General features: G+C 44.2%; 1 protein-coding gene across 2 annotated transcripts in view; it reads right to left on the bottom strand.

Annotated features, from left to right (window-relative positions):
* The window catches only part of RAD23B (RAD23 homolog B, nucleotide excision repair protein), a 39,255-nt gene extending 24,583 nt beyond the window's left edge, over nt 1–14,672 (bottom strand). For both annotated transcript variants that reach the window (XM_056848832.1, XM_056848831.1), the window contains exons 1-2: nt 14,574–14,672; nt 171–252 (exon numbers count right to left, since the gene is read on the bottom strand). In XM_056848832.1, the coding sequence (XP_056704810.1) occupies nt 171–252; nt 14,574–14,639 (148 nt within the window). In that variant the 5' untranslated portion in view covers nt 14,640–14,672. The remainder of the gene's footprint in view (nt 1–170; nt 253–14,573) is intronic.
* Between the last annotated feature and the right edge of the window lie 2,219 nt (nt 14,673–16,891).

Genomic DNA, 16,891 nt, shown 5'->3' with positions numbered 1-16,891 from the left:
TTCTAACAAAGCCACCGACATTCTAAAATGTCTTCTGTATTCATCAGAAGAAGAACTTTACATAGTGCATAAAGCTATACAAGTGTTATATCATTTACTTGGTGCATCATTAGTTTGCCTGAGGTGCTTACCATTATAAAAAAAATAATCTTCACATGAAAGCACATTACCTGCATATATTAATTTTTGGCCCGCTACAGGAAAAGCATCTTTCCCTTTTTCTGATTCAATCTTCTCTTTCAGTGCTTTTACCTATAAACAAGCAATTCTAGTTAGAACAAAATGTCATACATCTTCTATTAAATGTATATGTTTTCTATGTAAAAGAAATGAACTGGCTGCAAAAATATTTGCTGGAAGGTCAAGTATTACAGGCATGACAAGATCCATAATTTGCACACTACAATACAGCATATTCAATTGCCAGACAAGTATTATATATATTTTCCACCTCATGGAGATACTTTTTTCCTAGTGACTATCACGTCTTGCCTCTGGAATTCTCTGGGCCTTTAAATCTTCAAGCATCGCTGCATGTGCAATGAGACAATCCGGAGTTTCACAACTGCTCCCCTGATTCTGAACAGATACACTCTATAGTGCAAAAGACTATGAGGTTGCATGACCAGAGGCCTTCAATTATGTTCCCAGGTAGTAAAAAGGTTGCAAGCAAACGTGTTTGAACTGTTACAAAAAAATTTAGCATGATATGTATCAGTCACAAAACAGGAAATTTGATTTAAAATACAGCCTTCTCTCGGCAACTTAAACCAATGATTTAAGTCAACCCCACGTGAAAGACATTTCACTAATCCCACTTATGATCACACATTACTAAATATCTAACACACGCTGGAACCTATCCATAATAGAAAGAATATGTGGACCCAGAGAAAAGGGGGGAAGCCCCTCTACCACCTTTTCTGATGGCGAAAGTGGGGTGGGAGGGAAAGGGGGCTTTCCCTCAGGAGACAGGAAGTCAAAGTTTTGTTCCTGCCTCCCAGAGCAAAGGAAGGTAAACACCCATCATGAAGATGCCCTCCTCCAGAGCGAGAACTGGGTGCTTCTCCTCCGTCCTCGCAGGAAAAATTAGTTTCCCCCAATGCACATCTGACTGAAAGTACAATCATGCACCTGTGGTCTGGTACATGTTAGGTGCATCATGTAGTTATGCCCTTAGTTTCAAGCAAACACATGCCCTTCATGAACAAATGCAGCCAAGCTACAAGCTCAGGCGATAGATGGAGCCTGCCCCTCCTCTCCATCCCACTGTCTTTAGCATGCCTCAGGTAGAGAAGTGGCATGCATATGGAAGAAGGAACGAGAAAGAGGGCAAAGAAAGGGGAAAGAATATGAAAGGTGACCAAGAAAAATATCAAATGAGAGGGTATGAAAGGACTGAAAAGGGAACTTGGGCAGGGATAAAGGTGTCAGGAAGCAAACTGGTGGGCACCAGCTTCAAAGAGGATAGGCTGAACTAAGTGGTATGATTGGCTTTGGCAGTGCACTTGCTCAGATGTGCTTGAGGGTATCTGCTAAGCCTCTTTGCTAGACAGCTTGAATATGAGATCTCATGCATGCTGAACCTATGCTGTTCCAAAATTTCACACTTCCCTGATGTAAAGGCTGGAATGAAAAAGGGATAAAACGTTTTAACAAAAATCTGAAACTATTTCCTGAATATTCAGACTACATATGCAACTTGAAGTAGAAATCCTGAAAATGTTTACCCAGAAGTTCCACTGAGTTCAATGAGATTTACTCACTTGGCATATACAGCTGCTTTCACAGTGAAGGCAGATGAAGGAGGAATTACAATTGCTCCATAATGAGTCCTTCTCTCAGTTCTTTTGGATGTGTTGACAATAGCACTGCCATGTGGGATGGGATATTTTCTTTTGCTGTATTTCTATTGTTATCCCAGCAGGCAATCAAAAAGACAGCATTCTCCACAGCAGGACCTGGAACACTCGTTCCTCTTTCCTATTACAATGCTCCATCCCACCAAGCTATCACAGAAGTCACAGGGGATATACCCTGTAAGTGTACAGTCCCCTTCCCCTCCCAGCAGCACTGCTCCCTTTCCCAGACAATGAGTTGTGGCCTGCTTGAACCAGCAAGCTCTTCATGCACCTTCCTCCCAAGTGAGCTGTTGAAGCTGGCTGGATGACGTACTCAAAATGCTCGTCCTTCCATCTCTGCATTTTCTCTCCAAACTGCGGGCTGCATGTGGTGAAGGATTTAAATTTCCATCTGCAGAAATGCTGGAGGTATAGTTACAGGCTCCTGCTTCCTCACCACAGGGAGTCATACTGGTGAACTTACTGGGGTGAGTTTGTAACTTCCAGGAAGTGTTGTGTTTATGTGGTGGGGTAAGATAACATTACTGCCATATATGCCTCACAGCTTAATATGGGGCATCATTATATCGTACCAGGCTTGTGGTTTCACTGGTGTTGCAGGCTCCATCCAAAGCAATACTGACTTCCCTTTCCATTTTGCTGCTGGGAATGTGTAGGATACCAGCTATACTAAAGTTACAAGAGTGCAGCAAAGACAACAGAAATTCACTGTAAACTAGTCAAGATTTGTGGCTAAGCGGAGATTTGAACTCACATCCACACCTAATTCTGTAGCCATAACTGCAGGCACCTGACACTGAAACAGACCACCTAACACTAAGGCATATGAAGTAAAGAACTATTCAAACAATTTCAGGTTTCTGCTTCTGGGAGCTTATGAGGCTTTTGAATAATTCGTATTTCAGTTCGGTGAAAGCCACTTCTCAAGTGCCGTTCTGGAAAGTGCCTACATAAGACCATCTTCAGCAATCAGGTTTCATCCCTGACAACAGGAAGAGAATTGTCAGTTACTTTATTGCTGAAGTAGCAAACCATCCAGCAAAACAGGTTTTACTCTCCTCCATGTGCTTCCAAGAGTACCCAAGAGACCTCTCATGATCAAACTGATGCAGAAACAGCCTGCATGGATTCTGGACATCCCCACAGAAGACGTTTCCACAGTTCTGTCTCCAGTCCATATTAAGTAAATGCTTAAAGGAAACTTAAAGTGGTTAAGGATGTGCTTGAGTAAGCAGCTCAACTATATTAATGAGTCAACCAACTACAAACATTTTAGCAACTTAAGCACCCTAGCCAGATAGGCACAGGATATTGACAAGCCCACTCTTTAAAAGGGGACATGTATTTAGTACTAAAACTGCAGCAGGTCTGAAAAAGTACTCAACTCCACACTCACAAAAAAGTTGGAACTAAAGTGGCAAATTGGATAGATTTCACCAAAGCCAAGATGAAGCTACAAGAGTCAAATCCTAATGTTTTAGTGCCTGTAAAATGCCAGAATAAGTTTATCATAAGTTTCATATATTTATTGTTATATTGGAAATTTTAATGTTGTAACCCGCCCTGAGCCCGGCCGGGGGAGGGCGGGCTAGAAATATGAAAATAAAATAGAAAAATATAAATGGCTTAACATACTTCAAGTAATCCATCCAGTACATAGTCACCAACTATTCAGAGGGAACCCCCATACTGGGAGTGCCCAGTTTCAAGCAGCTGAAAAGTCATTTCCACCCTAGTCCCAAAATCATACTAAAAGGGGAATGCTGAACCAACAAAAATACTTTTTCTTGCCTCATCAGAAGCTTATTACAAAACACTCTGCAATTCTCACTTAAGAACATAATAAAAGCCCTGCTGGATCAGACCAAGGCCCATCAAGTCCAGCAGTCTGGATGCTTCCTTTTCCTATGCTCAGGGAGAGGCAGGATATTAAACCTTTTGCTGCCTGCCCTGAACTGTCAATTCGAGGACTTCCATAGCAGTGAAAAGAGACAGGAAGCACATAACACGTAATACAATAACATAACACGTAATGCAGAAAAACATGCAAGAATAATTGGCTGTAAATACGTAACAACAGGTAACGTAACGTGAAAAAACAGTGATTGTTAGAACATTGGGTAATAACACTCAGGACAGAGTGGATGGTTACTATACTTTTGAAGTTAGCGCATCATGATCCTTTTATTAATATTCTTCACCCTGGGTGGGCAAGATGTCCTCTTCCCTCAGAGAAAGAAGGAGCCCTCACAGGTAAGCCAAGGCTCCGTTCTCTTCTGAGGATCAGAGGACATCTGATCAGCGGGATTTTCAAAAGCTGTGTTATCTGGGTGGGATTAACGATCCTTCGCTACTTGCTGCAGGACTTTTCTCCGAAAGGCCGCATCCGCAGAGGCATAGGTGTTGATTTTGTAGTGCCTGACGAATGTGAAGGGGCTTGACCAAGTGGCCGCTCTGCAGATTTCTTCCACTGATGCTTGCGCATCAAAGGCCGCTGAAGTCGCTGCGCTACGCACCGAGTGCGCTGTAATCCCCTGCGGAGAGGACATGCCAGAATGTTTGTAGCAGAGTTGAATGCATTGTTTGAGGCACTTGCTAATGCTTGGATTAGACATCTTGGATCCCTTGTTGGGTGGAGAAATTGACACAAAAAGGGCCTCCGAGCGTCTGAAGGGCTTAGTCCGCTTAAGATAAATTCGGAGTGCTCTCCTCAGATCCAAGGTGTGCCAGTTCTTTTCTCTTGGATGAGTCGGATTGGGGCAAAAAGATGGTAAGATTAGCTCTTGTTGCCTGTGAAAACCGGAGTTCACCTTTGGTATAAAAGTTGGGTCCGGCCTAAGGACCAAATTGTCTGCGTGGAATACGCAAAGGCTGTCCCTGGAAGATAGAGCACCCAACTCCGAAACTCGTCTCGCTGAGGTGACTGCGACGAGAAAAAGAACCTTCATACGTAGGAAGGCTAAGGCAACCTCTCTCAAAGGTTCGAACGGTGGTTTAGTCAGGGCGTTTAGAACTAAGTTCAGACGCCAGGTAGGGAACCTGTGTACAGTAGGCGGAGATATGTAGGAAACCCCTTTTAGGAAGGTGGTGACGTGAGGGTGTCGAGTCGTGGGGTAGCCATCTAGATGGGTGAGTACAGTGGCTATGGCCGCGACCTGTCTGCTGATCAGATGTCCTCTGATCCTCAGAGAAGAGAATACCCCTTTCCTCCATTAACATGTCCACTCCCCTCTTAAAGCCTTCCAAGTTGGCAGCCATCACCACGTTTTGGGGCAGGAAGTTCCACAATTTAACTATGTATTGTGTGAAAAAATACTTCATTTTATCTGTTTTGAATTTCTTACCCTCCAGCTTCAGCAGATGACCCCGTGTTCTAGTATCTCAAACAACTCAACATCCTGCTGCCACTACATTCAAACTGTACTACAACAGTTATCTCTCCACTTAGGACAATTTAGTGATTCTCTACAGTCCTATTGTCTTCACTCTATTCCATTTAACTTGTTGCCACCTGTTCTGTTTTTCTAGTTCTGTGTGCCTTCTGGTTCCTTCCTGTCTCAAGGAGGAGGAGGTTGGTTTTTATATGCCTACTTTCTCTTCCACTTAAGGGAGACTCAAACCAGCTTACAATCACCTTTTCCTCCCCACAAAAGACACCCTGTGTGGTAGGTGAAGCTGAGAGAATGTGACTTGCCCAAGGTCACCCAGCTGGCTTCTTGTGTAGGAGTGGGAAAACAAATCCGGTTCACCAGATTAGCCTCCGCCGCTCATGTGGAGGAGTGGGGAATCAAACCCGGGTCTCCACATCAGACTCCACGGTCCAAACCACCGCTCTTAATCACTACACCACGCTGGCTTGGAAAGTCTTCAAAATGAAGACGAGAGGGCAATTCCCTTCCAGGAGACAGGAAGTTGAAGATTGGTTCCTGCCTCCCTGAGCAACCAGTAGGAACCACCCATTTCAAGATGCCCTCCTTACCTCAGTGCAGAAGGAACCTTCATAGTAAGTAATCCAAGGTTCATTCTTCTTCTGTTCTGTGCACCAAAAACCAGGAAGCCTGTTTATGGCTAGGTGTAACTATTTTCACATCCAAGATGGAATACTGCAGGCTGCTATTCTTTGGTTGCAGAAACACATAGGTAGCCATAGTAGAAAAAAAGTTCCTCATTTAACCTTACAAGTAATTAAACAACACTGCTTTTCTATGGGAGGGGGGAAGTTGGCCCTTCATCTTTGCTAGGGTTTTGACAAGTCCGATACAATATCGTGTGCCACAAAAGGTCTGCATTATATTACAAAAGTGTATTTACATATAAATATCCAAGTAGACAATCAAGATAAAAATTACCAACTCACAGGTGTGGTGTAATGTTTTTGCTCAGACTCAGTTACAAAAAGAAGCAATGATCTGTAAGTGCTTTTTGTTGTCCGTTTGTGCCTTTGGGTTACCAGAGAAATTCTTCAAGAAGCCCAGGCTCTTACTCTAGTGCATATGTTCCATATATGTGAATCCTTTAGAGCCAAATAATGGCAATTTTACAAACACTTGACCAGCTACTCAATGCTCTACCTACATCTTTACTGTAGAGCCTGTACATCCCACAAGGATGGTAAATTGTTCTTACTCACAGGTTACATTTTGAAATACACAGTACCCCCGAGCATATGTAGGCTGATGAACCTAAAAAAACTTGATATCATACTTTATAATGATTTTATTTATTGATAAAAATTAAACTGTAAGTAAGGTATCCATAAAATTAAATCATGACAATGACTGACAAACACTTAAAAGTGAACAATGGCCTTGCATCTCCTTGGAAAGTTTGGGTAAATCAGGTTTGTATGTTGTTGTTTTTAATTTTAGGCATGATTCCAGGTTCTCATCAATAAGATGACTTCTCAATTTACTCTTGATAAGGTTCATGCTTGAAAAAGATTGTTTGCGTGAATATGTAGAACCGAAAAGGGAAAGAACAGCAAACGCTAGTAGAGGAAGGAAGGGGGAGGAATGGAGAAAGGAAGGAAGGAACTGGGAAAGGAAAGAAGGAAGAAAGAAAAAGGGGGAGGGATGGAGAAAGAGGAAGGAAGGAAGGAACTGGGAAAGGAAAGAGAAGGAAAGAACTGGGGAAGAAAGGATGAAAGGGAGGAAGGATGGAAGGAAGAGTGGGGGGGACAGAGAGGAAGGAAGGAACTGGGAAAGGAAAGAGAAGGAAGGAACTGGGGAAGAAAGGATGAAAGGGAGGAAGGATGGAAGGAAGAGTGGGGGGAGGGACAGAGAAAGAAAGAGGAAGGAAGGGGGAAAGGAAAGAGAAGGAAGGAACTGGGGAAGAAAGGATGAAAGGGAGGAAGGATGGAAGGAAGAGTGGGGGAGGGACAGAAAGAAAGGAAGGAATTGGGAAAGGAAAGAGAAGGAAGGAACTGGGGAAGAAAGGCAGCCTGGAGCTGGACTTTTGGGAGCCGCCTGAGGGGGACGAGGAGGAGAGTTTACCCCTTCCAAGTGGGCTGGTGATTAAGGCGTGAAATCGGCCCCCCGCCCTGGAAGTTCCCCCGCAAGATCCCGGCCGGGCAAGACACGGCCTGCGCAGGGGGCAGGAAGGCGATGCGCCGGACTGCCTCCAAACTCTCAGTCTGAGGCGCGGGGAGGGCGAAGCAAGCTCAGTCCTGGCCCAGGAAGCATCGTCGCCCCCGCCGGGGCCAGGCAGAGCCAACAGGAGGAGGAGGAAGTGGGGGGGTGAGAGGTCGCCCATAGAGACAGAGGAGGGAAGGCGGCGGCGGCCGAAACGAGGACTGGACAGCCACGCCTCACGCCTCATGGTGGAGAGAAGGAAGGGGGAGGGAGGAGCCCCCTCTCTGCCAAACCAAGGCACGCAGCCGGGCGGCAAGAAAAGACGGAGGGGTGGCAGCTGAGGGGCTCTTGTCGTTCTCCAGCCACCGCCACCATGGTGGGAGGAGGGGACGGCTCTGGGGCGAGAAGGAGGAAGGGCCACTCCTTCCTCTCTCAGAGACCCTCCCGCTGCTTCAGCCGGCCTAGGGCGCTGCTTCCGTACGTGGGAAGAGCCGCACTCAGGGGCCCAAAGGGCCACTTGGGGCTCAGGAGCTGCGCTTTTGCGACCCCTGCACTATGCCCTCTGAACAGTGTACCCCAGAGAACAGCAAGAGGGAAAGTGAGAGTCTGTAACTGGAGAGGGAAATCACTGAAATCAGCCTTCCCATAGGCAGAAATGTCTTCTGCAAGTAGAAATGATGCAACCCATGATATTTAGAAAGCCTATACTAATTTTACCTAACACTGAATCATGTTTCTGCAAATGAATGTTTTGTGACAATACCTTTGATACTCAGTATCAGAACACTGAGATATAGAAAACAATACACCACACTCCCCAGCTGATCCTGAGATATGAAAACAATAAAATATCTAAGTGGCAACATATGCTTTAACCTTACACCCCTTATCCCTTCACTACCAAAAGCCAAACCAAGTTGCTCCAGTTTTTAGCAACAGCAGATTGCCCAAACAGAATTCCAAAGTTGTGAAGCAGATTTTGAAAATACCTTAAGCACACCGCACTTGTCAGAACTTGGCATAAGAATAGAATGACAAAGGTTTTTTTTCCAGCCATTCCAAGAGACCATAACAACACAGTGTTAGCATTTTATAAGTAAACACAGTAATTGTGTCTAGAAGACAAGAAAACCACTGAAGACAGATAAAAACCAGTGCAATGTGCTGCCATGGACTCAAAAAGCAATGTTTTTTGAAGAAATGACAGCCACGGGTCCAAATAAAAAGAAGAGAGCAAATCTTCTCACCAGATGGGAGGGTTGGTACCAAATATCACGAGTTACTGTAGCAACTTGAAAAGCCAATTACAACACTGGATCAAGAACTCCAAAGCTGTGAGGACAAATACTTGCAATTATAGGTGTTACATCCCTCTTACAGACCACAGGACCCGCTCATCATTAAATCAACCTAAAAAATATCAGAACACATATAGGCTTGATTAAAGAACCAAAAATTAACATGAGATTCTTTAATGTCAACCCTGCACCATTTTGCAAAGTGATTTTAAGTTGTGCCCATTATGAGAAGAAAAAAATATTTCCTAGATCAGGGCTCAACAAGCCCCCGAAATCAAGACACCAAGCACTAAGCAATTTCACTGTGGTGCCTAGTATTTCCAACGACTATCAGTATCTTTTGGTAATACACAGAAGCACAAAGCTTATTTATTATTCTACATCAGAACACTTGCAGCATGACAAAAATACATGAGCATGGAAGTTCTTATCACTGCTTATTTATATGCTAATTTTATGCCATTCAATGGTGAAAGATGAAACATTTTTTTAAAGATTTCTTTAAAAAAATTTAAATAATTTCTTAACTAGTTGCTTTCTGTAGGGTTTAGGATTAAGTTTAGTAGCAACAATAGCTAGAATATATGGTCATTAAAAAAGAAAACCATGAAGGCTGAAACGTGAACCTTGCTCTGAGAACAAAAGAAAATTTGTCAAGGCCTGTCCTAGACAGAAGGACAGTGTAAGTTATGCTGGCTACAGATGTTGCGCTGGTTCCTTAAGAGTGGGGCAATTGTCCAGATGCTGTATATTTTAGGATAATAATTCCAGATGTGTAGCCATCTACAGCAGAAGTTCCATGGCACCTTAAAGTCCAATAAAATTTATTCCAGTATAAGCTTCTCAGTGGGAGCATGTATCTGAGGAAGTAAACTCTGACTGACGAAAGCTAGCAGCAGTAGCCTCTGTAAACCAAAAGGTTTGGGGATGGTTAGCAACCACCTGCTACATTAACCCAACACCACCCACCCACTTTCTTCACTAAAGCAAAAAGCTGAAATTATTTATTTCAGTAACAGCAGCTTTGCAATCACTTTCCAAGGAAGTACTAAATGGTCTGCTAAAAGAGTGCCTTGCACAGTCTTTATAATTGCAATGGGGATTTGTGTGACCACTGGAGGCCACCGTATTTAATAAAGGCAACCAGACAAATGACTAATTACAAGCTTCAGCTAAATGCTCAAGTTACCAGACAAACTGGAATATCCAACTTGTGTCTTCAATTACAGAACTTCTCCCAGATACAGGAAACAGGCCCAGAGAAGCAATGAATGAGGTAAACTGCTACTGTTTGTTAATTCAGACAGGAAACTGTCAAGAAACTACACGTTCTTCATGCCTATTTCTCCAATACTTCAGCACTAAATAGAGAATATAGGTTTGAAAAATACAATAATCAACAGAAAATAGTCTAATCACCAACAGTTAAATGTCAATAGTTTCTACCAATACGAAGCTGATACGATAATTAAAAGTGTTAAGAACTGAGTATCCTGCCCTCCCTTCAAGAAGCCAAGGAAACCTAACAGTACAAAATAGATTAGGCTAAAAGACACACACAAGATCACGCAGTGAAGTTCATCACTGAGGAGGGATATGAACTCTTGAGTTTCCCATTACTAATCAAATCCACTATATATAATGTCCTTTTATTAATAGTAATATTTACCACTTCTGAATGTTCAAAGAGCTTGATGAACACTTCACCTCAATCTTTACAACAACCCTGAAGCACAAGTTATAATTAAGTTTCTTACTGATGGGTTGTTGAGTCAGAGGTAACCCATGGTAACTTAGTGAAGCAGTGATGGAGGAAAGAACTGAACCAGGGATATAGGTCTAAACTGGTGTCACACAGTGGCTAAGACATTCATAGTATTAACCCCTTGCAGGTAAGACTGAATCAGCACAGGCTGGAGAAGTACAATCCAAACAGCTATATTTATAACTGGAACTGAAACAAGAGGCAAACACAGCAATAGAGATACAGCACGGGTTAAACAGACCCAGTCTACAAAGCTAGCAACAATATCACACATGCAGACATCCCAGCAACCAACATTCTCTCTTGCTTTGAAACTAAAACTCATGGTGCTAGCTCCTTCTTTCAAGATGCTGCATCTTGTCAGCAATTTAGCCAGAAGACCATTTTAAGAATGTGTTGGGAGTGGTCACAAGCCAAACTACCTCAATCCCAAAACATAGCCTCTTACTTGTACCTGGCAATAAAGGCATTGAGTAGTGCACCACTAAGGGGTACATTTGTTGGAGTGGCTAGTAATGCTTAAAGCCTCTGCACACAGTCTCTGCGAATGAGACCTGTATGCAAAGCACAGATCAGCCACCACAGAAAGCTACATTTCAAGTTCATAACTCATGCTAGTAATTCTGGCAGTTTAATTAAAGCATAAACATCTTTCGCATAAAATTCAAAAATAAGCTTTGTGCCTCTAATGCTCCCACGGAACCAAAAATATTTTTAACAAAAGAAAAACTAATTTATCTTAACTGGTATTCTTAGATGTCTCCAAAAGATAACCCAGATTATAATGAAATCTGAATTTAATACAAAGGCATTGAAGCCTACCTTAATCTCTTAATAACCATCAAACACTTGGCATCTGAGCCAAATCAATGGCAATCAAGAATCTGGCACTAGAGGCATCAGCCTCCTTCATCCTAGACTGAATTCTGGCCTCTTCCTCCCAAACTGCAGATTGCAAATGACCTGCAAACCACAACTGCAAATCGAGGCTTGATTGTGGTTTCTATATTTGGGTTACAGGGTACACACAATTTACAGTTTACCAATTGCATAATGGCAAACTATGCTGATCCACAAATGAGGAAAGCAGAGTAATTACTGCATTGAAACTGGAGCACACAGAACTCTTGACAGTCATTTCAAACTTGCTCACATAGTGCCAAACCACAGTATGGCATTACATGCTTACTAAGAAACTCAGGACAACATTTTGACTATATAAAAGAATAAACCAGGGACAAAAACTCTGAAATACAAGGTCAAGCATATATGCAACGTGCCATATATTGTATTATGCAAACTCTGAATATTTAGAAGTTGTCAACCCATCTATTTTTTAACTCATGGGGTGGGGGACTTGGCAAGTAATTACTGGGCCTTGCTTCTGGAAACTTCAGTCACCCTACACAGCATTGCTGCTTGTGTACAAAGAGCCAAAGAGAAATCTTCCTATTTCACAATTGCCTTCTCGCCTTCTATTTAGAGAAACGCGGTAGTTCAAGAGATCACAGGGCCTGCAATTGAGGCTTTGAATTATGTGCCTAGGTAGAAAAAAAAAGACTGGCTAAAAATCAATATGTCATTATCACCACCACTTAGCACCACACATACCTCCTAAGTAATCTATAAATCACAAAACAGGTAATTTTTATCTAAATCTGTATTAACTCTGTACTGTATGAATGTACACAATTCCCTAAACGCCAGGGCACTGTAAATACTAACTGTTTAAAGCACTATCCAAACCTAACTTCAGTAATCCTTACAACAGCACTATAGGGTAAGTCACAGTCACCCTCATATTACGCATGTAGGATTGTGGTTGAAAGAGACACAGTGGCTTGCCCAAGACTACCCAATTAATTTATGCTATGTCTCCTACATAAACATCCAGGCACCTACCTGACTCCTAAGCAGAGAAACTGTGTAGTGCTTGGAGATCTTATTGTTTGTTCGTGACTTGCAAAGCTAAGAAAAATACTGTTAGTTCCAAAGCCAACTGCCTGTAAACGTGCATGTTGTCCTGACTCTTGGCCTAATGTAAAATTATTGGAATCCTCCAGATAATGTGCAACAATTTGACAAATACAAAACAGAAAAACCACCCTTTATGACAGCCAGTTATTTCTCTGCAGCACAACAGAAGGGAGTATCTAACCAACAATTCTACTTTTAAGTTTGGCCTTGGAAAACATTCACACAGCTGTCCTATTGGACATTACACCAAGATACTCTCTAAACTTATTTTACCTACAGCTGTATACCAAGATAAAAGATTTAGAAGATCTGATGCAAAATATGCTACCCAACTAAGAAATGACAACTGAGTGGGGAAAAAACGAAGTCTACTCAAACAAGATGCTTGCTAATTCATTTGTTCATTTCCCAAAGGTTTTAGGACTATTGTAAATCAGGTCTTAAAATTTTCACAAGATGTACCTTTAACTTACTTTCTTAGGTGATATTTTCTTGAATTTCAGTCAACTGTCCAAGTTTAGAAAACAGCAATGGAAAAGAACATCTTGATTACATCTCAAAGAAAGCAATATAAAGCTTCTTAGGATAGATTCCCAATGGGACTATATATAACCTACCTCCTTCAAGCTCCAGATTCAAGTGTCCTTCACCAAAAAATTCAGGGGGAAAAGCCAAACACAGAGAAAAGATGGGATCTTTGAAACACAGAGAAGCTGAATACAGAAATAAATAAGCTAATGACACACTTCAAGCCCTGCTGGTGTTATATCAGCAGCAAGAAAAATGGGAGTGTCACATCATTTAGAGGTTAGTAACCTCTCTGCAAAAATACGACCAAATCTGAAGAAGCCATCAAGGATAAAATACAAAACACTCCCCTTACTTCCCCTAAAGAGGAAACACCCCCAGTAATACCACCAAGCTCCCTTTAACCCACATCTAGGCTACATTTCTGCTTTCCAATCATCCTTCTGTTTTATAATATAATCAGGGAAGAAACACCCCCCCCCCAAAGAGATCATGTGTGTGTTAAGGGCCGTCAAGTCGCTTCCAACGCATGGCGACCCTGTGTATCAGTGTCCTCCAAAATGTCCTATCTTCGACAGCCTTGCTCAGATCCTGCAAATTGAGGGTTGCGGCCTCCTTTTTGAGTCAATCCATCTCTTGTTGGGTCTTCCCTCTTTCACTGCTGCCCTCCACTTTTCCCAGCATAAGAGAGCTCACACTGACTCGAAATCTATAAATTCACTATTTAACTACAGCGCTTCTCTCCCATTGCAAAGAGTACGCCTGGTGACACCGCGCCACATCCCGCTCTCCTAAAACGCCCAGCGAGTTAATTCAGAAAACCATACGGGCAGGGAGCAATCAAAAGCAAAGACCCCCCCCCCTCTCCCAATTCGCTTTCCAGAGTCTTCCTTGCGCTGAACCTCACGACCACAGGCTTCACGAGCCCGCTTTCGGGAGAAAGCAGGAGGAAGCCAAGCCTAACATACCCTCTGCCCTTTTTCCCTCCACCCGGGCCCTTCTTCGCTTACGCAGCCCGGGAGGGAGGGAGGGAGGGAGGGAGCGCGCGCTCGCGCACACCCCCTTCCCCTCCTGCAAAACGAAATAATGCAGAGTCACGGCAAAGCCCTGCGCGCGCGCCGCCCGCCTCCCAAACCCCCTTTGCCTCCCCTTCTCAGGCCCTCTTGCAACGCTTTGCACGTTTCAGGCCGACCCTACCCGCGCGCCCCCGGAGCCACTTCCCACCGAGAGGAGCGCGCGCGCGGAAACGGCGGCCTCCCCTCCACTCGCCCCCCCCCCAACTCGGTCGCAAAGGCTCGCAGCCCGCGCCAAGTCGCTGGCGCCGAGGGAGGAAGCCAACCGCAGCCAGCGCTCCGCAGCCCCAGGCCCCGTCCCCTTTTCCCGCTTCCCCGGCCTTCCCGAAGCAGGCCTCAACTTCCCCCAACCGCCACTTGCAGCAACTGCCCCGGCGCGTCAAGGCCGAGCCTTCCAGCTGAAGGCCTCAAGGGATCCCCACCACCACCACCACCGGTCCAAATCGCAGGCTTAGGCCCGACACCATCTCCCCCTCCTCCTCCTCCTCCTCAGGCCGCACCGTCTCCTCAGGATCGATGTCTATCTTGAAGGTCTGCTGCTGCAGCGTCTTCAGCGTGATCTGCATGGCGGCGGCTCAGCTGGAGGCCCCGGCAAGGCCTACCCCCGCAGGCTGCCTCCCCCTGGGTCCTCTGCTCGCGGGCTCCGGCCTAGGTCGGCTCCGCTCGCGAGGGTGGGAGAAAGAGCGGACGGGGGGGGGGAGAGAGAGGAAGGGAGGAGCCGCGCGGAAGGGGCGGAGCCAAGCGGGGGCGAACGTTCTCTGCGAGCGCGCGCGACTCTAAGCGGGATCCTCGCGCTGGTTGGCTGGCCCGCTGGGGCTCGCCGCCGCCGTGATGACGAGGGAGCGATCTCGTGACCGGCGGCCGTCCCAACCGCCCCCTTTCGTAAGAGCCGGAAGGCGCTGCAAGGGCGCGAAGTGCGCAGGCGGGAAAAGCCTTGTTTTTGTTTTTTTTAACGGCAAGCTCTGCGCCTGCGTGAACCTGTTTTGGTAGGGGGAGGGGCGGGAAATGTGAGCTTGATCAGTGCATCCAGTGTTAGAGTAGGCTGTCTGTAGCAGTAGGAAAGAGCAAGAGTCCAATAGCACCTTGTGTGTGTGTTAAGTGTCGTCAAGCCACTTCCGACTCATGGCGACCCTATGAATGAAAGTCCTCCAAAATGTCCTATCTTTGACAGCCTTGCTCAGGTCTTGCAAATTGAGGGCTGTGGCTTCCTTTATTGCAGTGGTTCCCAACCTTTTTTTGACCAGGGACCACTAGGACTTTTTTGTTCGGTGCAGGGACCCCAAGGTTCAAAATAAAAATTCTGAGAATTTGAAAATAAACTTTAATCATAACTGTTAGTTAAACATTAAACTTAGAATAATATTTGAATATATATTTTTATAATAGAGAACTTTTAATTGAAAATATTAATTTATTATGGGTTTATAACTTTGTTTTGCGGTCCTTAATTTAGTTCTCGCGGACCCCTGGGGGTCCACGGACCCCCGGTTGGGAACCAGTGCTTTATTGAGTCCATCCATCTCTTGTTGGGTCTTCCTCTTTTCCTGCTGCCCTCCACTTTTCCTATCATGATGGGTTTTTCCAGTGACTCTTGTCGTCTCATGACGTGACCAAAATACGATAGCCTCAGTTTAGTCATTTTAGCTTCTAGGGTCAGTTCAGGCTTGATTTTTTTCCCCCCGCGGTCCATGGTATCTGTAACACCCTCCTCCAACACCGCGGTTATACGAAAGCCCCAAAATAATAATACACGGCATAAAAAGTGACTAGAACCCTAAAACTTAATAAAAGAAGCTTAAGCGGCACCCTCGTTGTCAAATACTAACCGGTGCAAAAACATCAACCGCCCTTCAACAATTAATTTAGCCTCATCGACCCACGAAAGCCAAGGCCCAAACTAGGATTAGATACCCTATTATGCCCGGCCATAAACCAAACTTGCACCAAACTTGCGGGGGGTATCGATTATAGGACAAGCTCCTCTAGGTTGGTTTGGGACACCGTCAAGTCCTTAGAGTTTTAAGTTTTTCACTTGTAATTCTCTGGCGAGTTGCTGGTGGGGAAAATAGCACCTTAAGGACAAACAAAATTTCTGGCAGGGCATGAGCTGAAGAAGTAACGTAACAAAGGCCATGCTGGATCAGACCAAGGTCCATCCATTAGATCTTTTAGGTCTCTCTGTTATTTCTTTTCAGGACCCAATTTCACCGTGATTGAGAATTATTCCCTCTCTGATTTACTTAAATTAGACTAAAGTGCGAGAACCACTATTAGGGTACCATTTTAATTATTACATTACTATTATCGATACTAATTAATTTTATATCTGTGCGTGTTTATGCTGGTTTTTAATGAACGCAGTATTGAATTGTTAGCCGCCCTGAGCCCAGCTCTGGTTGGGAAAGGGTGGGATGGAAATTAAATAAATAAATAAAATTAATAAATCAAGTCCTGCAGTCTCTGATCTCAGTGGCCACCAAGGTCCATCTTGTCCAGCAGTCTGATCACATAGTGGCCTCCAGGTGCCTCTAGTAAGCCCACAAACGCTCATACCCTGCCAGAAGTTTTGTGAAGTCTTTAAGGTGCTACTTGACTCTTGCTCTTTTCTACTGCTTGATAAGTAAGGTTGCCAACCTCCAGGTGGTATATAAATCGATAGAAACCAATACCACTATACAAACATGAGTCTATTTTATATGCATTCATTAATCATAAACTCCATTATGTATATAGTAGCTTTGAGCTTTTATGCAATTATTATAATATAAACGCATAAGATTTTGACAAGGTTCCGCAATTATTTTTCACTTGTTGCTTC

Source organism: Euleptes europaea, chromosome 4 (genome assembly GCF_029931775.1).
Source record: "Euleptes europaea isolate rEulEur1 chromosome 4, rEulEur1.hap1, whole genome shotgun sequence".
Taxonomy (NCBI): domain Eukaryota; kingdom Metazoa; phylum Chordata; class Lepidosauria; order Squamata; family Sphaerodactylidae; genus Euleptes; species Euleptes europaea.
This window is presented reverse-complemented; position numbering and strand designations above follow the sequence as displayed.